This window comes from Apodemus sylvaticus, chromosome 2, assembly GCF_947179515.1.
Source record: "Apodemus sylvaticus chromosome 2, mApoSyl1.1, whole genome shotgun sequence".
NCBI classification, from domain to species: Eukaryota; Metazoa; Chordata; class Mammalia; order Rodentia; family Muridae; genus Apodemus; species Apodemus sylvaticus.
Window position 1 is genome coordinate 16530470 of NC_067473.1, and position 27765 is coordinate 16558234.

The 27765-nt window shown below is 36.5% G+C and overlaps 1 protein-coding gene across 1 annotated transcript in view; it reads right to left on the bottom strand.

Moving 5' to 3' along the window:
- Positions 1–27765, bottom strand: part of Sema3d (semaphorin 3D) — a 209526-nt gene that overhangs the window by 110920 nt on the left and 70841 nt on the right. Inside the window, exon 3 of the mRNA XM_052173132.1 lies at positions 73–233. Within this exon, the coding sequence (XP_052029092.1) occupies positions 73–233 (161 nt within the window). The remainder of the gene's footprint in view (positions 1–72; positions 234–27765) is intronic.

Sequence of the window (27765 nt, forward strand, 5' to 3'; positions counted from 1 at the left end):
GTAACACAAAGCAGACAAAGGGCACAGAAGAAATTCAGTGAATCCACCAATGATGTTTTCAAATAAACTTACCTTCTTAAAGTTCTTGTTCAAGTCAACCAGACTGAGAAGGAAGACATGGTCTTTGGCTCCTAGGAGCAGTATGCCCCTCTCCTCATCCAGAAGAAGAGTCTGGAAATCCAGTCCTTCTGATGAACCCAAAAAGGGAATACAGGTGTTTGAAAGCAGTAAGTCTATGGGAAATTCAAAGAAGGGGAAAAAAGGAAAAAGTCTTAGTACAAAAGATATGAAGCTGACAAAATACACATATTGGTCCATTTTGTGAATGTTCCTATATAACATGGAAGTTCCAGAATAGATACATTGTAACATGCTTATTATATACTTCTTTAGAAATCGTCACTGTATCTTCAATATGTGCTTAACTCTAGTCTGTGTATAAAATATATTTTAAAAATTAATACCAAACTGATTTCCAGAGTGGTTGTACCCCACCAGCAGTGGAGGAGTGTTCCTCTTTCTCCACATCCTCGCTAATACATGCTATCTCCTGAGGTTTTAATCTTAGCCATTCTGACTGCTGTAAGGTAAAATCTCAGGGTTGTTTTGATTTGCATTTCCCTAATGACTAATTAAGTTGAACATTTTTTAAGATGTTTCTCAGCCATCCTAAGTTCTTCAGGTGAGAATTCTTTGTTTAGCTCTGTACCCCATTTTTTAATAGGGTTATTTGGCTTTCTGGGGTCTAACCTCTTGAGTTCTTTGTATATATTGGATATTAGCCCTCTATCTGATGTAGGGTTGGTGAAGATTTTTCCCAATTTGTTGGTTGCCGATTTGTCCTTTTGATGGTGTCCTTTGCCTTACAGAAACTTTGTAATTTTATGAGGTCCCATTTGTCTATTCTTGATCTTAGAGCATACACTATTGGTGTTCTCTTCAGGAACTTTACCCCTGTACTGGTGTCCTCAAGGATCTTCCCCAGTTTCTTTTCTATTAGCTTCAGAGTGTCTGGCTTTATGTGGAGGTCCTTGATCCATTTGGAGTTGAGCTTAGTACAAGGAGATAAGGATAGATCAATTCGCATTCGTCTGCATGCTGACCTCCAGTTGAACCAGCACCATTTGTTGAAAAGGCTATCTTTTTTCCATTGGATGTTTTCAGCCTCTTTGTCGAGGATCAAGTGGCTATAGGTATGTGGGTTCACTTCTGGATCTTCAATCCTGTTCCATTGATCTGCCTGCCTGTCACTGTACCAATACCATGCAGTTTTTAACACTATTGCTCTGTAGTATTGCTTGAGGTCAGGGATACTGATTCCCCCAGAATTTCTTTTGTTGTTGAGAATAGTTTTAGCTATCCTGGCTTTTTGTTATTCCAGATGAATTTGTGAATTGCTCTTTAAAACTCTATGAAGAACTGAGTTGGGATTTTGATGGGTATTGCATTGAATCTGTAGATTGCTTTTGGCAAAATGGACATTTTAATTATATTAATCCTGCCAATCCATGAGCATGGCAGATTTTTCCATTTTCTGAGGTCTTCTTCCATTTCCTTCTTCAGAGACTTGAAGTTCTTGTCATATAGAACTTTCACTTGTTTGGTCAGAGTCACACCAAGGTACTTTATACTGTCTGTGGCTATTGTGAGGGGTGTCATTTCCCTAATTTCTTTCTCAGCCTGCTTATCCTTTGAGTATACGAAGGCTACTGATTTGCTTGAGTTGATTTTATAACCTGCCACTTTGCTGAAGTTGTTTATCAGCTGTAAGAGTTCTCTAGTGGAGTTTTTTGGGTCACTTAGGTAGACTATCACATCATCTGCAAATGGTGATAATTTGATTTCTACCTTTCCAATTTGTATCCCTTTGACCTCCTTATGTTGTCTAATTGCCCAAGCTAGTACCTCAAGTACAATATTGAAAAGATGAGAGAGGGGGCAGCCTTGTCTAGTCCCTGATTTTAGTGGGACTGCTTCAAGTTTCTCCCCATTTAGTTTGATATTGGCTACTGGTTTGCTGTATATTCCTTTTACTATGTTTAGGTATGGGCCTTGAATTCCTGTCCATCACTTCCAGAGGATCCTGCTATACCACTCCTGGGCATATACCCAGAGGATTCCCCAGCAGGTAAAAAAGATATGTACTCCACTATGCTCATAGCAGCCCTATTTATAATAGCCAGAACCTGGAAAGAACACAGGTATCCCTCAACAGAAGAATGGATGCAAAAATGTGGTATATAAACACAATGGAGTACTATTCAGCCATTAGAAACAATGAATTCATGAAATTCTTAGACAGTTGGATAGAGTTGGAGAACATCATACTAAGTGAGGTAACCCAGTCTCAAAAGATATTAATTATTAAATATTAATTAGTGATTGGTATGCACTCACTAATAAGTGGATATTAGCCTAGAAAATTGGAATACCCAATACATAATCCACACATCAAATGATGTACAAGAAGAACAGAGGAGTGGCTTGGTTCTGGAAAGACTCAGTGTAGCAGTATAGGGCAAAAGTAGAACAGGGTAGTGGGAAGGGGTAGATGGGAGAACAGGGGGAGGAAAGAGGGCTTATGGGACTTTAGGGGAGTGGGGAGCCAGGAAATTAGAAATCATTTGAAATGTAAATAAATAATATATCGAATTAAAAAATTAATACCAAACTTAGAACTATAAAATATGTTATATAACGAGACCCTAATTTATAAATTAAACTAGTTCATGCAGTAACCTTCGAAAACTGATCATTTTAATTGCATCAACAAAGTATAAGACTGTCATAAATTCCATGGTATGTCTTCCTCTTGTGCTTTGTAAAATTTTTATTTAGTATGCTAAATAAAGGTGTTATTATTGTATTTTCAAAGTTTCTTTTACTACATATTACTTATATTCATTTATTACAGTATCTTGGCTCTTCTCTTAACCTTCTGGTCCTTTTCCTCTTGCTAAATAATCTGTCCTTCTATAGTGTTCATATCAGACATATGTGATATTTGCTTCTGTGAATACTATTTCATTGTCTGCTTATATTGTAATTCATCCATTCACCCACAGAAGGGATAAATTTGCTTCCAAGCCTTGGCAGCTACAAATAAAATATACACATACATGGTATTTTGTGTATATAAATTCTTGATTTATTTTGAGTAAAGCATAAGATAGATATTTGTTGGGTTACGTACTTAGTTTTGTTAGAAACTATCCAATATGATTTCCAAGATGTCTGAATCAATTCACATTTTTATTAGTGATGAATGGGATTCTTTTTAGCATCACTGTTGTCAGCACTGTAGGTATGGCTATCCTAGTAGGTCTGTCCATCCCAGTAGGTGTCCAGTTATGTTGTATTACTTTGTATTTCTCTGATACTAATATAGTGTATGAGCTCACATGCTTATTGGGTATGTTTTTATCGGTAAGATGGACACTAATGTCTTTAGTTCTCTATTTTATAAATGTTGCCGTGCCTTACTACTGATGTTTAGTAGATAATTTTACAGTTTCAATAATTTTCCCTTATGAGGCACGTGTTTTCCAATGTTTACTTTCTTTTCTAAAACTTTTTTTCTTTTTTGAGTCCTGAAAGTAAAATCTTTCATAAATAAGATTTTATTTGGGGAGTTGGAAAAATGGCATTGTGTTTATAGCACCTATTATATTTGCATAAGTATCAGGGCTAGATTCCTATCACCCATGTGGTAGCTCACTACCCCCCTTTGACTCTAGTTCCAAGCAATCAGGTGCTCCATCTGATGGCATTAGATATACTTGTGGTGCAGAGGTAAATATGCAGACAAAATATTCATGATATAAAACAATTTTTATAAACTAAAACAAATTTAAGATTTAACATTTAGGTCTGTTTGTTGTGCGGAAGGTGGTTTGTGAATATGTGCAGAGCTCCTGTAGAGGCCAGATATATCAGATCTCCCTAGAATTAGAATTATAGGCAGTTATGAGCCATCTCACATGGATGCTGAGAATTAAACTCACATTCCTTGGAAGAGTATAACAAATTCTAATTCATGGAGCTATGTCTTCATCAGCCCCCCCCTTTTTTAATTTATTGATATATTCTTTATTTACATTTCAAATAATTTCCCCTTTTCTGGACCCCCACTTTCAGAAAGTCCCATCAGCCCCCTTCCCTCCCCCTGTTTTCCCACCCAACCCTTCCCACTTCCCCGTTCTGGTTTTGCCCTATACTGCTTCACTGAGTCTTCCCAGAACAAGGGGCCACTCCTCTGTTCTTCTTGTACTTCATTTGATGTGTGGATTATGTTTTGGGTATTCCAGTTTTCTAGGTTAACACCCACTATTTAGTGAGTGCATACCATGATTCATCTTTTGAGTTTGATAATGTTTAAGTTGGCCCTTTTTGATTGAATGATTATACTCTTAATATTATTTTTTTATTTTTGAGATTATAGTAAAATTATGTTTTCCTTACTTCCCTTTTCTTGTCTAAACACTCCCACTCACATACCCCTTCTCTCTCTTTTTCAAAGTTATGGCTTCTTTTTTTAAATGTTACATGTATGCATGTACTAATAAACATATATGCATATATATTTCTAAATACATAAATAAAACCTGTTCAGCCAGTATTTTGATAGTGTTACTTGTATCAATATGTTCATAGCTGATCATTTAGTGTTAGATAACAAACTGTTGTGCTTTTTCCTGCAGAAGACTATTCTGCTGTTAGCATTTCTTAGTTGTCTAGGGATGAGGCCTCCTGGGATTTCCCCCATCCACTTCAGCATAACTATTGTCTTTCTTGTTCTTGTCATATTTAGGCAGTAATGTTAATGAAACCCTATACGTATTTTTTGCAACAAGAACTCATTGTAGAAAACCATAGCCAATCATAATGAAGGGTTCTGAAGCCTAGTCTCAATGGAAACATCTTTAAAACAATCTACACACTTTCCCCTTAGAGACCATTATCGATAGATCATAGGGATCAGGGATTTTACTGTGATATTATGCCTCCTAACAACGCACACTCTCACACAATTTCAGATGTATGTTTCCTGTTCATATGTATTTCAGATAAACACATGAACTCCAAACTTGAATTAATCCTGAAAGAATTATAGCCTGAAAAACAGAATAAATAATTGTAAACCTGAAGGTAACCTTAAAATGACTTAGTACAATCTTATAAGTTCACAAATGAAAGCATTTCATCTTCATGAAGTGAAGATATGCATGCTGTTGTTGTGTTGTATGCTGTCAAACATGACAATTATAATGGATTTCTTAGTTTCATTCTCTTTGAGATCTGTCTGCAGACCTTGTGTATTGGGTGTGCAAAAATTGTAGACATCTTCAAATAAAATTTATTTCTTTAACCAAATAGATTTCTTAACCAAAGTACCTACAATAGTATTTTAGATTTCTATAATCCTGCAGTTTTTATCATCAATTATGTGGTACTAACAATTTATCACTTTATTAAAGTGTGAAGACAGATTAGACTTTTCTAGTAATTAACTAATAAAATAATCTAGATAAAAAGAAACAGTATCCTAGAGAGAGATATATTAAAGATTTTAAAAATATGGTAGTCTCAACTGCTTGTGAGATAAAATTTATTCCCAAAGGTTTATATAATTCCAAAAGGTGACTATAGTCAACGGAAGGATATATCTTTATGATCATGGTTCTTTTCTACTTTCTTTTGGGTAACTGTTATTCAACACAATTTCTAAGGTAGACTTGAAAAATTAAATTTACAATGCTGACAAATGGTGTAATACAGTTGGACATCTCAAATGTCTATGGTTATCAAACCAAACTGTTTCAGTAATATTTATTGAGGGTATTTTCTGTATACTAGATTGACGTTGAAATTCATGCTCATTTTTATTGGGGTAAATATCATTTTTCATATGAGAAGTACAATACTGAAATATAATTTTACAACTACAAATGCCAAAGGCCTACATGTTTGGCTCATTTCCAGTGAACATTCCATCCTCTTCATAACTAGAGCTGAAGAAAAACAAAACAATGGAATCAAGGGAATGGCTAACACAGACATGATTAAAGCCTTTAAAAAAAAAATATACACTGCAAAACTCCAGTGAATCAGGCAAATCAGTATCTTCTTTGGGATTTCTCTTAATAAAAGTTGAAATGTACAAAAATTAAATTGTTTGAAGAGACTCCCTGGGGTATATTCTCAATGAGCTACTAAAATATTTTGTGAGATAGAAACCTTTATTACTTCAATATTCCAAAACTAATTGTTATTCTGCAGCATGGAATTCAATGAAAAGTACAAAATGAAACCTGACCTAGTATAATGAGCTATAGGACATAAGTACAAGAGTTAGATCAAAGCACCAGGATCTTATCTGGGGCTGATATATCACTGGAAATGTGATATACTGAATTAGGACAAGTTCCTTGATCTTTGTGTTTCAGTTTCCTAATACACAGAATGAAGATAATAGAAACTCTATGGTAACTTCTATCAGTTTTCAAAACAAAAGCATTAATATGACTTTGGCTTTAGGATAGTGGTTGGCACACACTACATCCTACGAGTTGATCAGCTACTATAGTGATGATGATGAGTGTAAATTCTATACAAAGAAATGATAACATTTCCCAATTATCATAACTTTCTTGATAAGTAGAAGAGAAAATTTATAGTATTTCTTAAAGTTATAACTGGTAACTAAGAAAAAATCAGTAAATATTGTTGTTCTAAATATTAGTACTAATGTTCACTTTGGGCCAAAAAAAGTTTTTATTGAAGAAGCACATTATCTTCTAATAATACCAGAACTATAAAGATTGAAAGATACCTGTTTAATTTATGATATTTGGATACAGATAAAAGAATATTTATATAATGTAGAATTATATCATTAAGAATGTTTATATAATGTAGTATGTGTTAGGCATTGATCAGGATCGATCTTGACATTTTACTAGAGAATCCTCCAATAAAAACTCTTGTATCATTTTACACACACATACACACACACATACACACACACATACACATTCTATTCCTATATACATGTGTATGAAAATATATATGAAATATGTATAGGAAAATAAAACTCAACACATGTAAAATATATTCTAGGAGATATCCAAAAGTTCCTTCTGAGACATCCCTTGATCAGCATCTCCCTGCTATAACTTTTACCAAGATGACAGCATTGGGGCTTCAAAGCAATGTTCACTAGACAAATCATCATGTTAGAATAAGTTGAACTACATTATACACCAAAACCTAGCTCATTCATATGTCTTGATCAGGCTAGTAGTACAACTTATTATACTGTCTGAAGTTAGCTAGTACCATTTCATAAGATAATTTTGTAGAGGCTGTTCATAGGAAGCTTTTACTGTAGTTTGCTATTATAATTCTACTCATTGCTATTGATTATTCTGGCTTCTATCATTCTGACTTTATAACTCTTTGGGCACATATGCATAGAACAAACATAATATATGAAGATTTTACTATCCTTGCCAATTTATTAATATGGTTGTCTTGAAAATTATTTCCAGTGGAAAAAAGAACAAATCTGTGTCAGCTCAAGATAAAAACCAGGTCTTCCTTGATTTTTATTTCTAAGTATCTTTCTTATACTATGGGAAAATTAAGTACTTAATGACTATTTGTACCATGAAATTCAGTCTATTAAATATGGAATATATGTGATTCCAAAAAAATGAAACTAGACACACAGTGTCCAGATAGCCAAGTGAAATGTCAGGTATAAGAACTCAGCTGTTATGGAGGTGACTGGTAACTGCGAATATGTTTTTTTTTCTTTCGAGGAAGTGCCAAGGACTCAATTGAGTGTTAGAGAGATAAATATGCCTACAGTGCTCAGGATGGATGAGGACGGGAACTGGCGGTGTCAGGAAGACTGCTCAGAAATTTCTGAAACAAGAAGAGTCCCTGAAATGCACACAAGCCAACTTAAGGATGCAGATATTTAAGAACTGTGAATATTTTTTGCCTCTACTTATACAAGGAGAAAAATAAAGTTGATATATTTATTTGCTGTATTCTATTTCACCATAACAAATTCTATTTGATTTGCTTTCAAACAAACTTAACAAGAAAACAGCTGCAAAAATATTGACTAGCCTGAATGGGCATCATTTCCAAATGATTTAGTGTTGTACTGTGACAGTGTTAGCATCAAAGTGATTAAAGCCTGTCTCACCAACCCTCTGTAGCCAAATAAAATAATTAGACTAAGGCATTACATATGAAAATTTCTCAGGCTGACAGACATGTTAGGAAAAGACCTTGTGACAGAGATTGGAACCAGTTCCCTCTTCCCTAAACAGCTTATCTTTCTTGCATTTTTGCCAAACCAAGCAAAGTTATTATTATTTTTTTGTTTCCATGAATCATAGAGTAAAACCCAGAGAACAGTATCTCTAGAAGCTATATCTTTACATTAAAGTTGACACACAGCCTGAACTTCAGGAGTCAAAAATGGACAGTGGGTATTCTGGGTGCAAACTTCAGAGTTTTATTTAGTCACCTACACTGGGAATTCTCAGGGATGGAACTGTCAACATTCTAATCATAAAGCCCTGTAACCTGGTTAGGATTTCTGCCTTCTTTGCCTTTAATGAAAGGGCAAGGGCGTCCTGTCCCATTTCCCATGCTGATCTCTGTTTTGTGCTAAATTAGTCAGAGTCACCCTAGCTTATGTCAAGTACGACTTGAATTTAGTCTCTAAGTGGCTTCTATGCTTGACCCATATAAACGCTCTGCTGATCCGCCAGACACCTAATGATTCCCTTCATAGGTGTTTCTGTGCATTCTTGCTACCCTGTAATACACCTCCAGGTTTAGAATTTCACCCAGATACTTATATTAACACTTTTTCATTAGAAACATAATCCTGGAAGTCCTGTAATCTAGTTACATCAAAAATAAACGAATTAAATATGTCAGTATTTTCTATTTTTTTTAAGTAGCAACATCATCTTCCGCAGTGGATTCAATAGATGGCAGAGAAGGGTTTTATGTCCCAAAACCCATTATAGAGATGTAGAAAGGGTTCTGAGGCTCAAAAACTCCGTAAAAGACATAAATTTCCATGTCTATGGTTACATAACACTTTCTGTTCCTTCCTTCTTCCTGTCTTTCCACCTTTTACATTTTCTTTTCAAATCTATGCCCTCTCTGTGCACATGTACATACACATTCCCATGCACATATAAAGACGTGCAATAACCTCAGGTGTTGGTCCTTGGCTGATAACTTCTCTTTGTGTCTTCTTTGCTGCTGTGTACTCCAGGAGAGCTGGTTCATAAGCCCCCAGGACATCTCTCTGCCTTCCACCTATCTCACTATAGAAGCACTGGGTATTAGAGATGCATGATATCACATATAGTTTCACCTAAGTTCTGGGTATCTAAACCCTGGTCCTCATGCTTGAGTTATTAACCTATCTAACTCTTTTGAGACAGATCTCATGACACCCACATTGGCTAAAGTCATTATGTTTGCAAAGATGACCATGGATTTCTGAACCATCCTTCCTTTACCTGCCTGTCATTGCTGAGGTTCTGGACTTTAGGGGATATTTCAAAAGAAATATTTGTAGGCTTCATCAACCGTTTTTTATATCTGTCAAATGTGATAAGGAAACCATGCTTCTCATATATAGTTCATATAAGGAAATTAGTATCCTTATCAAATTTGATTTTGAAAGTGTTGACAAAGTATCCTGAACATCTGTCTTCCGTTGGAAAGAGTTGATAGCATGGTTAAGACATGGAAGTGTGACAGCAATTCCATTTAGGAATGCACAGCCTGGTCAAGAAAAGAAGCTAAGCCATAGCTGAAGAGAAAATGCAGGGATGAGAATACGTAAACTAATCAGACATGAGGTATCTTTAACAGTGACATGGGATGGACTTATTTTCTATAATTAACTTACCAAACCTGGTAATTCTACTTCCACTTCCTTGTTTCTGGGTGAGATTGAGTAATACAGTATAAGAACTTTTTAAAATTTTAAGATACATGACTTATCAAATAATAAGTTAACTCACATCTTTATTCATGAATGTCACTCTTGCTTCTAAAAGCAGGTAACCTATGCCTTTGGGGGGAAAACAATTGAAGTATTAAATAATTATAAATACAGTAGATCTTTTCCAAGCATTGTGCATGATCATTAGGGTGTCACTTAAGATCAAAATGATTAGTGGACTTCCTATTATAGATTTTCCCTTCGTGTTAGAGCGCTGCAGCAAGGACTCCTCTCCGGTGAAATGGTCAGGTGCTCCTGTTTGTGAAGGGCAGGGTAAGGACAGGGCAATTCCTGTTTTTTATTGAAACAAATGCTTGCTTTGCAAAGAATTCTTTGTATTTCCTCTTTACTGTCCCTTAATATAATTGTTCATTCAGGCTACAAGTTCATGTGACCTGATGGTCTTCATTCCTCCTCTTTATCCCCTCAGAGGAAGGGAGTGGTGAGTAATACTGAATCTAATAAATTTAGGATTAAGCAACACAGACTTCCTCAGTTTTTGAGTGTTAAATGGACATGACCTTAACCCCTTGAAAAATTAAATTTACTGCCAGAGATTCTGACCTGGGTGGAGTTGGCAGTTTCTCTCTTAAGACTGCAAGGCTGACAAATGGCTCTGTACATCCTTTTAAAAAGAGAGTCCTTTACTAGATTTCACACACACACACACACACACACATGGAAACTGTTAGGAATAAAAATCATTTAAGAAGAGAATCAGCTTTGAAGAAAGTCAGATTTCAGCCCCTGCCAACCTAAGAAACACACTTCTTCAGGAGGAAATCTTGCATATAAAAATAGATACACATCAAAGCTCAGCCACCCCTCTCTGCCAAACCAGGAGGCTCACCAGAAGTGAGCCCTACCCTCTGTTCTTCATCCTCAAGGAAATCACTGTCACATCACTGCGACTGAAGACTCTTAAACACAGAGGTATATACATAGAGTATCCTCTATTAAATTTACTTAAACCATTTACATATAATACTTTCAGCTTGTGTTTCTACTCCTGAAATGATACTAAATTTAACTAGTCACCTAGTTAAATTTCTTGATCTTATATATTAACTTATTGGTTGCAGTAAAAACTCCTTTATGGGGTTACTTTAAAAATTTTCTCAATCTTTCTATAAAAATGTTGACTTACACAATCGAAGGTTTGTGTAAGAAAACAGAAACAGGAAAATATTTGTAAAATAAAAATTAACTTCCAGTATTTTAATTTTTTGAGTTCCTTCAGAATCTATAGTGGCCTATTTGTAAGTCCAGGCTTTATTCCTAGGAAAAGCATTCTCTTTGATTCAGTACAGAAGAAATTATTTCATATTGGTTGTATTGACTTCCAACTTTTAAAAAATTTTCTATTGGGTTATTTTTTTTATTTACATTTCAAATATTATCCCCTTTTCCAAACTTTCAACAAGTTTTAACAATGTTGAGATCAAATGCAAAGCATTAGCCTGTAGGTGACTCATTACTATGCACATAAAAATGTTAATCCTGATCAACATGTCTGAATTTAGTTTTACATAGCCAACTGTTCAAACAATACAAAGTATACAAATGAAAGAATTTTGTTAGGATTTAGTCAATCCAAAATCCCACAAAGGATGACTTCAAACTTCTAGATGTATGTGATTTTTTTCAGTTTGCTAGGTAGCATGTTGACCATAAATGCTTGTTCTCGTGAATGCAATTTCAAACAAAAAATGTAACAACAAAACTGAATTCTCGGTTATTCTACAATGGAATGTTGAATATAATTCTGGTTTTTTTTTAATGCTGGAGAATATTAAATATGGTAAAAAAAGGAATAAAATTTATTTCACTCACAGATATATTAACTAGAATCAAAGCCTACTATGTTATCAGATCTATGATCCTATCAGGACAGGATGTGGAATAGTATATCCTGTCACATTATGATTGTCCACACTTTTAAATCACAACTCTACTCTAAATATTTTAGATTTCAGTTGTGGCTAATTCATATAAATATATCATAAGTCACTTATAACTCTTTAAATCAAGAGTTTTTAGAGTGATTCTTTTTAAATTATTCAAAATGTGTTTTGATAATTTCCAATTGGCCTATAGGGAAATCATTCCTGTGAATAAGTAGTACTTCCCTGGGAAGCAATGATACAATTGAGTGGACTTTCTCAAAGGAAATTGATCCTGCCACATTTCTTTTCCGGGATCCTTTCTTCAAGGCTTTTAGACTTCTCAATTATCAAGCAATGCTTAAAATCAAAATTCTACTCCAAATGTCAGTGAGTGTATGCTCCAGAGAAGTACATGAGTGCAAAAAATATCTCAAAATTGTATCTTAATACTTTAGAATTTGAGCAAATATAAGAAAATAAGAATTCTCATAATAAGATTATTTAAAAATAGAGAAAAGGCTAAATATTCATTATGCAATTTTATAAAAATTCATATTTTGCAATGCTTATAATTTTAAACATCAATTTATCTTAAAGTTAGGTGAATGCATATCAACCAATGGTCAAGTCATATGTGAGGCTTTGGTCACAGCTTAGATGTTTCACGCCATCTGTATCCCAAGTCTTTGAAGATCCCTTATGTTTTTCCTGGGAGTTGTTCAAACCATGTCCTCACTCTTTCTATTATGAAATTTAAAATATGTTGTCACATATATGTCTTGTTTTCATTTATCATGCTGGTCAATTGTGACATTTTCTCCTAAATTTCCACTGCTTTGCAGAAATTTTCATATTGGCTTTTCATTTAAACAGATGCCAATTATCTTTAAGAGTTTTCTCCAGGTTTTGTCCAGATGATGGCCTCTAATCTTGGTAGATGCAGTCAGAAGCCTGACATTGTCCTTCTCACACATGCCTGCAAGAGAGTACTTCTCCAACTCAGGCAGTATTTATACAGTATAAGCAGTAAAATAATATGCCCCACTTACACTTCTATATTTCCCACAAGTTGTTAATGTCCCATAAACTTTGTGATATCTGTTAATGAGTTCAAGTAGAGGCCCATAAGTTTTAGTCCAGTTCCTTACTTGTTAGTTTTACTCATCATTCTGACTGTAATGATTCCTGGTACACAAACACATCTCCACACCCAACATTTTACTCAGATTTAGTTTTCTTCTCTTATTTCTTCACTTCTCTTCGATTTTGATTAATATCTGCCATTACCTCTGCATCCATCTCACTTCCTGGACACTAATACCCCATTAAAAGGGAAGATTTAATTAAAGGTTCAAAAGCAAATTACTCTACTCCTCAAATATTTATTCTTCATACAATCCAAGCTAAGATTCAAGCCATTCTTGTAAATTTCTTAAATATACTTACAAATTATTTTGTTTGAATCAGTCATTGCCAGTCACATCAACCCCTACTCATGATTATGTCTTTACTAATTTTCTTAATAACCACTAATTATGTAAATTCTATAATGAAATTCTCTGATGCTAATGGGCACTTTACAAAAAAACATTTTAAACTTTTTCAATATTGAAGATCAATTTCATATTACATTTGAAATTCTTTAGAACATTTTATTTCAAATGTACTACAACCATCATCTTTAAATAGTTATTTGGAGTATTCCTTTTGTTCCTTAAAAACCCTAGCTGACAAGATGGCTCAGCATGTAAAGATACTCATCATCTAGTTTGATCATCAGACTCAGATCCCTGTGTCTTACATGGTAGAAGGAGAAAATGACTCCTGCAAATTTTCCTTTGACCAGAATACACATATTTGACAAGTACATAATACACACATCCCCCACTACGCACATGCACACGCACACACACAAATATGTTTTAAAATACTCTAGTTTCTCTTGGTAAGGGAAATATCTAAACTATTGCTGTATTTGAGTACATGACAAATTATAATAAAGAGATAACTAATGACTTTCAAAGTGATGTTCGTTTACCTTGATCATTTCTTACCATCCAGGCAGACGTTGTTACAGATTGTTAATAATGTAGGGATGTTAATATGCCATCTGGAATTCCACCTGTGGCTGCAGGGAAGAGAAGTCAGGAAAACAAAGCCATCTAAAGGATTCTATCTCAAGATTTACCTTTCATTCAAGTCAGCTGTGCTTCTTTTTAATACACAGACTGTCATTCAAACCTCAGAGCATGTCTGAGGGTATGGATTTGTGAGGAGATGCTGATTCGATTGAAGCCTGAGCACCATTTAGAATAGAAATGCAGGAAAACACTGAGACCTCTTTGTGCTCTGCTTTCTTGAATTTAAGAGCTGGATTCTTTCCTTCTTAAAAACAGAGAACCTCACACTCTTAAAGTGAAGAGTGAAATTACACGGTTTTAGAAAACTGTATTGGTAAGATCTGACCACTACTACTAAGGCATTCCTACAGCTAATGGTTACAAGCAGTTTTGACAACCTATTTCACTTAAACTAAAGATGTAAAACCTGTTAAATCATCTAATACTGCAGGGAAGTAAATTCCTTTTGAATGAATCAAATCTCATGGCGTAATTGTAGGATTAAAGTAATTGTGTGTTTTTTAAAAAAGGATTTGTCATATTATCTATGGCACTCTTTCATCTCAAAATGCTGAAATATCATTATGTATATAAAGACATAAATGTGCTCTATATGTGCTTTTCAAACACACATGCTATTCAATCTCTTTGAGTTTTGTCACAATTTTCATTTAGTGATAACATCTGACAACAATTTATTTATTATTTAAATTGGTTCTCAAGAAGAATCTACCACTAAGGAGACCCTGCTTTGGGGTGAGGTAACTTAGAGCAGGAATAGCAAGCGCCTTTTCTGATAGTGCACAGAGAGTGCACATTTCTGATAGTGCACAGAAAGGGTGGAACCTCTCTGTGTCTTCCATGCTTTGAGCTCTTCTATAGGTGTTTCCTATATTGATATTTAGAATTAATATATAAGCAAGTTTTTTAATAAAAATTGGACATATAATTATAATGACTATATTAACACAAGCTCATTATTATTGTATCTTCCACTTCATATTACAATTATTCTCTACATTACTAAAGACATGATGTGTAATATGGCTTTAGTCAAACCTGTTAAATACCAATTTTCTTTGTTGTAAATAAAAGCATTTATTCTAGGTCCATGATTCCAGATGCTAATCCATTTGTCTTTTCATGGTCAATTGAGAAAAACAGACATGATATTGGGTGAATCAAATTGATCAAGTTCTATAAAGGCAATCTGAAAGGAGATTTCTAGTTGAAACACATGAGAAACTAAATGGATTTATATGCTTATGCATTTAAAATTTCAGATCAAACAAAGGAACATTCCATGAAATAAATGAAGATATCATTATAAAGTGGCGTGTAAATAAGGAACAGAAGACTTAAAATTTTTCTTGTCAATAAAAACCCATGTAAGTTTTGGTTTCTACTATTTGGGGTTGTTGAAAAGAATATATTAACAAAGAAATAGTGGTGGCATCTCGTAGGTTTTTATCTTGATATTTGTGCTCATGAATATGTCATATTTCCCTCAAGGTAACAATTAACGGAGGGAAGCATGAATCAAGGTTCCACTTTTTCAGTGCGTCTTGCTCCAGGACAAGTCACTTAGGCTCTTGGTTCCATATCTCCAATCAGTCAAATGTGCCTTGAAGTAATGTTTCACGGATGAGGAATCTGAGTAATAGACTTTTTCTTTCTCTTCATAGGCTTCCTAGGAGGTAGACATACTTGACAATGTTTGCTAGTATTTTCACTGGTTCTTTGAGCATTGAGAAAATAAGTTCAAAGTTAACAGTGACTTTTCTCTGTCCTAGAACATTACCTGACATAGTGTTTCCTATGTGTGTACTTGCTAAATGGTAGAGTGTGTGTGTGTGTGTGTGTGTGTGTGTGTGTGTGTGTGTGTGTTTGTATACATATATATGATAACTCTCACTAAGATATTTTTGTTCTTAGTGCCTTATATACATATTTCTCAAGTTTTATACATAATTGCATTGTAAAAGCATGTTATATGGGTAGATGTATGTATACATACCTCTACAATATACTTACAAAGACAAATACAACTATTACATGATCATTAACAGTCATCGTAAAAGAGTTATAAAACATCAAAGCTGGTTAGTTCCCAAAATTCTATTTTAGAAAGCTGAAGCATGTATCACAGGTAGAATATTAGTCTGCGTAGACTTCAGCTCTCGGCATACCATGCAATAAATGAATACATGAATAAATATTTACATGTCTTTTTGTGTAAACTATAGACATATGAATTTTAAACAGAGCATGGTGTCACGTCTGAAATCCCAGTACCTGAGAGGTAGAGTTGGGAAGATCAAGGTTCACAGCTAGTTTGGTCTACTCGGTGAGATGGGTCCCATGAAACACACACACACACACACACACACACACACACAATCAATTTATTTTAAAAAAAAAGCAGTATCACTGTTGAAGCCATGATGAAAGAACAGTTTATAGGGCAAATATATATAATGATTATGCAGTACAAAATCAGTACAGGTATCACAACCCCACCTTTATTATTGCATATTTACACAGAATAGATGCATTATGAGTAAATATGTGAAAATTCAAAATAGGAAAGAAGAAAATCTATTTATAATATAAATCAAAACAAGCTTTTGCAGCTTAGTGGCTGAAAGCCAAGTCTTTATTAAAAAGCATTCTTTGAATGAAATAGTTATAATTTTGTTGAACTTTAAAATGATATTACAGCTCCTCCAAATAGTTCAGACTTCTGCTGACTGCATAGTGTTACCTGGGAAGGAGAGATTCATGATTTGATACTGTTCTCTTAAATATAATTTTTAGAAACTAAATTGGGATTTTTCACTTTGGTTTTTTTTCCCACTATTTTCTATGGATAATTAAGGATTTGATATTCACAATTTGGTGTTAATTTTACTTATACTTAGTTTGAAATATGTATAATTACTAGTTTGCTGCCCTGCCTAATAAGCATTGTTCATTCTCAAGTGCAATATATTCCATGATTTCAATATATAGCATTGATATATTTTCAACACTATATATTTTAGCTTATGTACTTATGTTTATAATGCAATTTTTATCTTGTAATTTGAATATGCTGTAGGATATAGGTGGGAATTCAGCTTTAACACATGGATATCAAATTATTATAATATTGTTTCCTTTCATTTCCTCACTGAATTTCCTGAGTCATAAAATTTAAGTATTTATAAAATCCATCTGTAGCACACTGGATTTCACTAAGATAAATGGAATAAATAGTACTGCTACATTATTATTTTTATAGAAGTGAATTTCACTCTGCTGTCACTGGGAAGTAGTATTTATGTAATCCTCGAAACAAGTCTAACCATCACATCTCAAATAATACTATCCTGCATAAAACATCTGTTTTCTGCTTTCATGTTTGCTGAAATACAAATTCTTGTGGCCCTGAGCTGATTTTGTGGAAGTCCAAACTACCCAGGCAGAGGTGCTTCCTCAAGAAGACTCAGACTGTACACAAAGAAATAAATGCTATCAGCCAACTCTCAAGACCTTTGATGTTCCAACTCCAGCCAACATCTGACTATGTATATACTAGAGAGTCAAAGTGATAGCAATATACCTTCACCAGACTCTTGACCCATGGAACTCAGATCCACTTGCTTATAGTAAAGATAGTAAGTTTCATGGTGGCATACTCTTCTGTATCAGTAGTCATTCAAAATGCCATAACACAAACATTAAAATGTGGCTTTGAGAATTGTCTTTGCTAAACAATAGCACATCTAAGCATCTTTTGAATCATCACTGTGTTTTCAGAGTCGAGAGGAGGATGTAGGGTGTCTTATTTTCGAACTTTTATTATTTCTTTGAGGCACAGATTCTCCCTGAAGTTATAGCTTGCCTTTCAACTAGTCTAGAAACCAGGAAACCTTAGCAAATCTCATTCCTCTGCAATTCCATCCACTTCAGAGTTGTGATTACAGATGTTTTCAAGGTGGCGAGATTTGTTACTGTAGGAACTAGGATCTGAACCCCAGTCCTCATCTCTGCGAATGTCTTAATTGCTGGGTCATCATTCTAGCCCAACTTAAAAGAACTTCATGGACCAAAATGGAGAAGAGACTGAGGGAATGGAGTTTAGGTGACTGGCCCAAATTAGAATGCATCTCAAAGGGAGGCCCCAAGACCTGACAATATTACTGATGCTATGATGTGCTTATAAAGAGGAACCTAGCATGGCTTTCCTCTGAGAGGCCCAACAAGCAGGTGACTGAGACCAACACAGATACTTACACCCAACCCTTGGACAGAAATCTGTCAGCCCTGTGGTTGAATTAGAGAAAGGCTGGAATAAGCTGAGGAGGAGGGCAAACCCATAGGAAGACTAGCAGTCTGGTCTGACTGGACCAAGATCCCTCAGACACTGAGCCACCAACCAGGTAGCATACACTAGCTGGTCTGAGGTCCCCTACACAGAGAACCGCCTGGTATGGCTTCAGTGTTAACCCTTGAGGGACTTGAGACACAAAGGAGTTGCGAGGCCTGTGGGGGAGGCAACTTTTGGAGACGGGGGTGGGGGCTTGGGGGCAGGAGGAATGGCATGAGAAAATGTGGAAGGGAAGACTGGGAGGGGCAACAGTTGAATTGTAAAATCTGAAAATAATAATAACAACAACAACAACAACAACAACAACAAATGATACTGTCACAACATAGCTATGAAGAAAATCCAAGAAATAGAAGGAAGTTGTGACAAAGAGCATGTCAATTGTTATAAGAGTTGGCTGCAACCTCAGCACTCAGCAAGGAAGGTCATGAATGTAAGGTTTTGCCTCAGTTACAGAGAGAAACTATGTCTCCAAAAGTGGGGAGAAAGTCCTCAGTACCACCACAAGAAGAACTTACCTGCTGTGGATTTATTTTGATAGGCTGTATTGTTATACAACAGCTGTCTTGTGGTCCTTATCTATTTTTTTATTCGATATATTCTTTATTTACATTTCAAGTGATTTTCCCTTTCCTGGATCCCCCCTCCCTGAAAGTCCCATAAGCCCTCTTCCCTCCCCTTGTTCCCCAATCCACCCCTTCCCACTTCCCTGTCCTGGTATTCCCAGACACTGCTGCACTGAGCTTTTCCAGGATCAGGAGCCACTCCTTCCTTCTTTTTGGGCACCATTTGATATGTGCATTGTGTCTTGGGAATTTCAAACTTCTAGGCTAATATCCATTTATCAGTGAGTGCATTTATTATCTAGGCTAATATCCATTTATCAGAGAGTGTTCTTTTGAGACTGGGTTACCTCACTTAGGATGATGTTCTCCAGCTCCATCCATTTGACCAAGAATTTCATGAATTCATTGTTTCTAATAGCTGAATAGTACTCCATTGTGTATATACACCACATTTTCTGTATCCATTCCTCCATTGAGGAACAACTGGGTTCTTTCTAGCTTCTGGCTATTATAAATAGGGTTGCTATGAACATAGTGGAACATGTATCCTTATTACATGCTGGGGAATCCTTTGGATATATGCCCAGGAATGGTATAGCAGGGTCCTCTGGAAGTATCATTCCCAGTTTTCTGAGGAATGGCCAGACTGATTTCTAGAATGGTAGTACCAGCTTGCAACCTCCACAGCAGTAGAGGAGTGTTCCTCTTTCTCCACATCCTTGCCAGCACCTGTTTTCTCCTGACTTTTTGATCTTAGCCATTCTGACTGGTAAGAGGTGAAATCTCAGGGTTGTTTTGATTTGCATTTCCCTGATGACTAAGAATGTTTAACATTTCTGTAGGTGCGTCTCAGCCATTTGATATTCCTCAGGTGAAAATTCTTTGTTTAGCTCTGTACGCCATTTTTTAAGGGGGATATTTGGTTCTCTGGAGTCTACCTTCTTGAGTTCTTTGTATATCTTGGATATAAGCCCTCTGTCAGATGTAGTGTTGGTAAAGATCTTTTCCCAATTTGTTGGTTGCCATTTTGTTCTTTTGACAATGTCCTTTGCCTTACAGAAACTTTGTAGTTTTATGAGGTCCCATTTGTCAATTTTTGATCTTAGAGCTAAAGCTATTGGTGTTCTGTTGAGAAAAATTTCCCCTGTGCCCTTGTCCTCAAGGGTCTTCCCCAGTTTCTTTTCTATTAGTTTCAGTGTGTCTGCTCTTACGTGGAGGTTCTTGATCCACTTGGACTTGAGCCTAGTACAAGGAGATAAGACTGGATCAATTTGCATTTTTTGCATGCTGACCTCCAGTTGAACCAGCACCATTTGTTGAAGAGGTTATCTGTTTTCCACTGGATGGTTGTAGCTCCTTTGTCAAAGATCAAGTGACCATAATTCTGTGGATTCATTTTCAGATCTTCAATTCTATTCCATTGATCTACTTCCCTGTCACTGTACCAATACCATGCAGTTTTTACCACTATTGCTCTGTAGTGTTGCTTGAGGTTGGGGATACTGATTCCCCCAGAATTTCTTTTACTGTTGAGAATAGTTTTAGCTATCCTGGGTTTTTTTGTTATTCCAGATAAATTTGAGAATTGCTCTTTCTAAGTCTATGAAGAATCGAGTTGGGATTTTGATGGGGATTGCATTGAATCTGTAGACTGATTTTGGCAGTTCCTTATTTGGTAATGTAAGCAACTGTGTTAGCTCAGGTTCAGCTTGCACTATATGTTTGCTTGTCATGCCATAATTGTTCAAATCCTATTGCATGTGTAGTAATTGTTTATTCCAAGAAAAATCTTGTTGTTAAATTGAGAATTTGATTGTTTAGATATCATAGTTTAGAAACTGTTAATTATTCCCTGAAATTTATTTATTTTTACTTGAAGATCATCAGGATTCTTTTTTTTTAATTCAATATATTTTTACTTACATTTCAAATGATTTCCCCTTTTCTGGCCCCTCACTCCCTGAAAGTTACATAAGCCCCCTTCCCTCCCCCTGTTCGCCCACCCACCCCTTCCCAATTCCCTGTTATGGTTTTGCCTTATACTGCTACACTGAGTCTTTCCAGAACCAAGGGCCACTCCTCTGGTCTTCTTGTACCTCATTTGATGTGTGAATTCTGTTTTGGGTATTCCAGTTTTCTAGGTTAATATCCACTTATTAGTGAGTGCATACCATGATTCACCTTTTGAGTCTGGGTTACCTCACTTAGTATGATGTTCTCTAGCTCCATCCATTTGCCTAAGAATTTCATGAATTCATTGTTTCTAATGGCTGAATAGTACTCCACTGTGTATATATACCACATTTTTTGCATCCATTCTTCTGTTGAGGGATACCTGGGTTCTTTCCAGCTTCTGGCAATTATAAATAGGGCTGCTATGAACATAGTAGAGCATGCATCCTTATTACATGCTGGGGAATCCTCTGGGTATATGCCCAGGAGTGGTATAGTAGGATCTTTTGGAAGTGACATGCCCAGTTTTCTGAGGAACCACCAGACTAATTTCCAGAGTGGTTGTACCAATTTGCAACCCCACCAGCAGTAGAGGAGTGTTCTTCTTTCTCCACATCCTTGCCAGCACCTGCTGTCTCCTGAGTTTTTAATCTTAGCCATTCTGACTGGTAGAACGTGAAATCTCAGGGTTGTTTTGATTTGCATTTTCCTGATGACAAAAGAAGCTGAGCATTTTTTAAGACGTTTCTCTGCCATCCGAAGTTCTTCAGGTGAGAATTCTTTGCTTAACTCTGTACCCCATTTTTAATAGGGTTATTTGGTTTTCTGGGGTCTAACTTCTTGAGTTCTTTATATATATTGGATATTAGCCCTCTGTCTGATGTACGGTTGGTGAAGATCTTTTTCCAATTTGTTGATTGCCGATTTGTCCTTTTGATGGTGTCCTTTGCCTTACAGAAACTTTGTAATTTTATGAGGTCCCATTTGTCAATTCTTGATCTTAGAGCATACGCTATTAGTGTTCTGTTCAGGAACTTTACCCCTGTACCGATGTCCTCAAGGATCTTCCCCAGTTTCTTTTCTATTAGCTTCAGAGTGTCTGGCTTTATGTGGAGGTCCTTGATCTATATGGAGTTGAGCTTAGTACAAGGAATCAAGGATGGATCAATTTGCATTCTTCTGCCTGCTGACCTTTAGTTGAACCAGCACCATTTGTTGAAAATACTATCTTTTTTCCATTGGATGTTTTCACCCCCTTTGTTGAGGATCAAGTGGCCATAGGTGTGTGGGTTCATTTCTGAAACTTTCATCCTGTCCCATTGATCCACCTGCCTGTCACTGTAACAATACCATGCAGTTTTTAACATTATTGCTCTGTAGTATTGCTTGAGGTCAGGGATACTGATTCCCCCAGAATTTCTTTTCTTGTTGAGAATAGTTTTAGCTATCCTGGGTTTTTGTTATTCCAGATGAATTTGTGAATTGCTCTTTCGAACTGTATGAAGAACTTAGTTGGTATTTTGATGGGTATTGCGTTGAATCTGTAGATTGCTTCTGGCAAAATGGTCATTTTAACTATATTAATCCTCCCAATCCTTGAGCATGGGCAAATTTTCCATTTTCTGAGGTCTTCCTCCATTTCCTTCTTCAGAGACTTGAAGTTCTTGTCATATAGAACTTTCACTTGTTTGGTCAGAGTCACACCAAGGTACTTTACACTGTCTATGGCTATTGTGAGGGGTGTCATTTCCCTAATTTCTTTCTCAGCCTGCTTATCCTTTGAGTATAGGAAGGCCACTGATTTGCTTGAGTTGATTTTATAACCTGCTACTTTGCTGAAGTTGTTTATCAACTGTAGGAGTTCTCTAGTGGAGTTTTTTGGGTCACTTAGGTAGACTATCATATCATCTGCAAATAATGATAGTTTGACTTCTTCCTTTTCAATTTGAATCCCTTTGACCTCCTTATGTTGTCTAATTGCCCAAGCTAGTACCTCAAGTACAATATTGAAAAGATAAGGAGAAAGGGGGCAGCCCTGTCTAGTACCTTATTTTAGTGGGACTGCTTCAAGTTTCTCTCCATTTAGTTTGATGCTGGCTACTGGTTTGCTGTATATTGCTTTTACTATGTTTAGGTATGACCTTAAATTCCTGTTCTTTCTAAGACATTAAGCATGAAAGAATGCTGAATTTTGTTAAATGCTTTTTCAGCATCCAATGAAATGACCATGTGGTTTTTTCTTTGAGTTTTTTTATGTAGTGGATTGCTTTGATGGATTTCTGTATATTGAACCAACCAACCTTGCATCCCTGGAATAAAGCCTACTTGATCATGGTGGATGATCATTTTGATGTGTTCTTGGATTCGGTTGGCAAGAATTTTAGTGAGTATTTTTGCATCGATGTTCATAAGGGAAATTGGTCTGAAGTTCTCTTACTTTGTTGGATCTTGGTGTGGTTTTGGTATCAGCGTAATTGTGGCTTCATAGAAGGAATTGGGTAGTGTTCCTTCTGTTTCTATTTTGTGGAATAGTTTGAAGAGTATTGGTGTTAGGTCTTCTTTGAAGTTCTGATAGAATTCTGCACTGAAGACATCTGGTCCTGTACTTTTTTTGGTTGGAAGACTTTCTATAACCCCTTCTATTTCTTTAGGGGTTATGGAACTGTTTAGATGTTCTATTTGGTCCTAATTTAATTTTGGTATTCGGTATCTGTCTAGGAAATTGTCCATTTTTTCCAAATTCTCCAGTTGTGTTGAGTATAGGCTTTTGTAGTAGGATCTGATGATTTTTTGAATTTCCTCAGTTTCTGTTGTTATATCCCCCCTTTCCTTTCTAATTTTGTTAATTTGGATACTTTCTCTGTGCCCTTTGGTCAGTATGGCTAAGGGTTTATCTATCTTGTTGATTTTCTCAAAGAATCAGCTCCTGGATTCGTTGATTCTTTGTATGGTTCTCTTTGTTTCCACTTGACTGATTTCAGCCCTGAGTTTGTTGATTTCCTGTTTTCTACTCCTCCTGGGTGAATTGGCTTTTTTTGTTGTTCTAGGGCTTTCAGGTGTGTAGTTAAGCTGCTAGTGTATGCACTCTCCATTTTCTTTTTGGTGGCACTCAGGGCTATGAGTTTTCCTATTAGCACTGCTTTCATTGTGTCCCAAAGATTTGGGTATGTTGTGCCTTCATTTTCATTAAATTAAAAAAAGTCTCTGATTTCTTTCTTTATTTCTTCTTTGGCCAAGGTGTCATTGAGTAGAGTATTGTTCAGCCTCCATGTGTATGTGGGCTTTCTGTTGTTTTTGTTGCTATTGAAGACCACTCTTACTCCATAGTGATCTGATAGGAGGCATGGGATTAGTTCGATCTTTTTATATTTATTGAGGTCTGTCTTGTGAGCAATTATATTGTCGATTTTGGAGAAGGTACCATAAGGTGCTGAGAAAAAGATATATTCTAATGTTTTAGGGTGAAATGTTCTATAAATATCAGTCAAGTCCAATTGGTCCAAAGTTTCAATTAGTTTTATTGTGTTCCTGTTTAGTTTCTGTTTTCCTGATCAGTCCATTGAGGAGAGTGGAGTGTTGAAGTCACCCACAATTATTGTGTTTGGTGCAACGTGTGCTTTGAGCTTTAGTAATGTTTCTTTAATGAATGAGGGTGCCCTTGCATTTGGCGCATAGATGTTCAGAATTAAAAGTTCTTCTTGGTGGAATTTTCCTTTTATCAGCATGAAGTGTTCTTCTGTATCTCTTTTGCTGACTTTAGGTTGAAAGTCAATTTTATCTGATATTAGAATGGCTACTCCGGCTAGTTTCTTGAGACCATTGGCTTGTAAAATTGTCTTCCAGCCTTTTACTGTAAGGTAGTTTTTGTCTTTGACATTGAGGTGTGTATGCAGCAAAATGTAGGGTCCTGTTTCCTTATCTAGTCTGTTAGTCTATGTCTTTTTATTGGGGAGTTGAGTCCATTGACATTAAGAGATATTAAGGAATAGTGAGTATTACTCCCTGCCATTTTCAATGTTATTTTTATTTTTGAGTGGTTATCTTATTTTGGGTTTGACGAAAGAAGGTAACTATCTTGCTTTTTCCAGGGTGTCGTTCCCTCCTTCTATTGGAGTTTTCTTCCTATTATTCTTTGTAGAGCTGGGCTTGTAGAAAATATTGTGTAAGTTTGGTTTTGTCATGGAATACCTTGGTTTCTCCATCTATTGTGATTGAGAGTTTTGCTGGGTATAGTAGTCTTGGCTGACATTTGTGTTCTCTTAGAGTCCGCATGAGATCTGCCCAGGATCTTGTAGTTTTCATGGTCTCTGGTGAGAAGTCTGGCGTGATTCTGATAGGTCTTCCTTTATATGTTACTTGACCTTTTTCTCTTGCTGCCTTTAATATTCTTTCTTTGTTTAGTACATTTGGAGTTTTGATTATTATGTGACGAGAGGTATTTCTGCTCAGGCCCAGTCTGTTTGGAGTTCTGTAGGCTTCTTGTATATTCATGGGCATCTCTGCCTTTAAGTTGGGAAAGTTTTCTTCCATAATTTTGTTGGAGATATTTGCTGGCCCTTTCAGCTGTAAATCTTCACTCTCATCTATACCTATAATCCTTAGGTTTGATCTTCTCATTGTGTCCTGGATTTCCTTGATGTTCTGGGATACAAGCTTTTTGCATTTTGCATTTTCTTTGACTGTTGAGTTAATGGTTTCTATGGTATCTTCAGCATCTGAGATTCTTTCTAACATCTCTTGTATTCTGTTGTTGATATTTGCATCTATGGCCCCTGTTTTCTTCTCAAGGTTTTCTATCTCCAAAGTTGTCTCCCTTTGAGATTTCTTAGTTGTTTCTACTTCTGATTTTAGGTCCTGGATGGTTTTGCTTAGCTCCTTCACTTGCTTGTTTGTGTTTTCCTGTAATTCTTTAAGAGATTTTTGTGTTTCCTCTTTCATGACTTCTGCTATTTGACTCAGTTTCTCTTGCATTTCTTTAATTTTTTTTGTGTGTGTTTCTTCTTTATTGGCTTCTATCTCTTGAGCCTTATTCTCCTGAATTTCATTAAGTGATTTTTGTGTTTCCATTATATGGGTTTCTAGCTCATTCATGTTCCCCTGTATTTCTTTAAGAGATTCATTTATGTCCCTTTTGTGTTCTTCTAGCAGCATCATGAACAGTGATTTTAAATCCAAATCTTGTTTTTCTGGTGTGTTTGTGTAACCAGGACTTGCTGATGTTGGAGAGTTTGGTTCAGACACTGCCATATTGCCTAAATTTCTGTTAGTAGTATTCCTGAGTTTGCCCTTTGCCATCTTGTTATTTCTGGTGTTAGTTGGTCTCGTCTCTGACTGGTGTTTTTTCCTCCTGTGAGGCTGTAGGGCTATTTCTGCAACATTGGATGGCTGGGTTTCCCCTGTTACATATTTCTAATGTGCTGTCCTCCTCTTGTGTACCCTTGGAGCCCTAGTGTGCCTTATCTGTGTGAACAAGGCGGTGCCCGTTTGCTCCTTCAGGGAATGCTGATGGTGTATGCTGCAGGACCTTTTCTGAGTGCTGGTCACTCTTCTGGGCAGCTGATCTCCCAACCGGGTTGGTGTACACAAGGCTAGCCTAGCTGCTGAGGCCCTGAGTCTAGGCAAAAGCCTGGCAGGCTAAGGCCCAAGCAAAGTTCCCCTCGGGCTATGACTGTTAATTGGTTCTGTCAGGTGGCCAGGATAGCGGAGTGTGTGCGTGCTCCCTGAAAGTGCCAGGAGACTCTACTAGGCTAACAACCTCCTGGGTTGGCACACAGATGGCCCACCGAGCAGCCCAGGGTCTGGGGTCAGTCCAAGGCCTGTCTGTCTTAGACCCCTGCTATGTTAGCCTCAGGCTATGACTCTTAGCTGACTTTACCTGCTAAAACTCTCTGGTGTCCCATAGTCAAAATGGTGGAGCGCATGCTGGGCAGGGCAAACAACCTCCTGGCCCAGTTGGCACACCGATGGCCCCCTGAGCAGCCCTGGGCCTGGGTGCAGGCCAACGCCCATCGAGCTTAGACCCCCGTGATGTTGGCCTTGGGTTATATTTGAGTACTTCAGTCTGTCTGATTTCTCTGGCTCCCGAGATTCAAGATGGTGGAGAGTCTCTCTTAACTGACTGGAGGGGAGCGATCATCAGGATTCTTTTCAGGAGAATTTGATGTAGACAGATTTAGTATATCTTTTCTTTTTGATAATAATATGACTATTAATCTATCATCAATCTATCTTTCTGTCTGTCTGTCTGCCTGCCTGCCTGCCTGTCTGTCTGTCTGTCTTTTTGTCTATCATCCAGATAATTAATTTGCTTGCTCTTAAGACAAGTTCTTGCTATATAGTACAAGCTGTGCTTAAATTTACCATCCTCTTGCCTCAAGCTTATGAGTCCTGGGATTGCAGGCATAAGTGGCCTAGCTATCAAAATATAGCTTTTGCAGCATGTTGCCTGAATGCTCAAAGTGCTTAGTGGGGGCTGTTCTTTCTGACTGTTCAAAGCTCCTGTCAGTCTCAGCCTGTTTTACCTTAAATATGCTAGTTTAGCTTCTAAAGTGTTTTTGTTTGTCCTATACCTTCCAGCGGATCACACTCATATGGGTTTCTGTCGCCTATTGTTCAACAATTTTGAAGAGAACCCAAGTAATGAAAGGAGTTATTGCAAAGAGCGTGCCAGTCATAGTGACTCATGCCTCAACACTCAGCATTCAACAAGGAAGGTCATAAGCATGAGGTTAGTGTAGTTAAAATTCTTGGCTTTGATTTTGATTTTCTAGACACAACTTACATGGTTCCAATAGGGTTTTTTTTGGGAGGGGGTGAG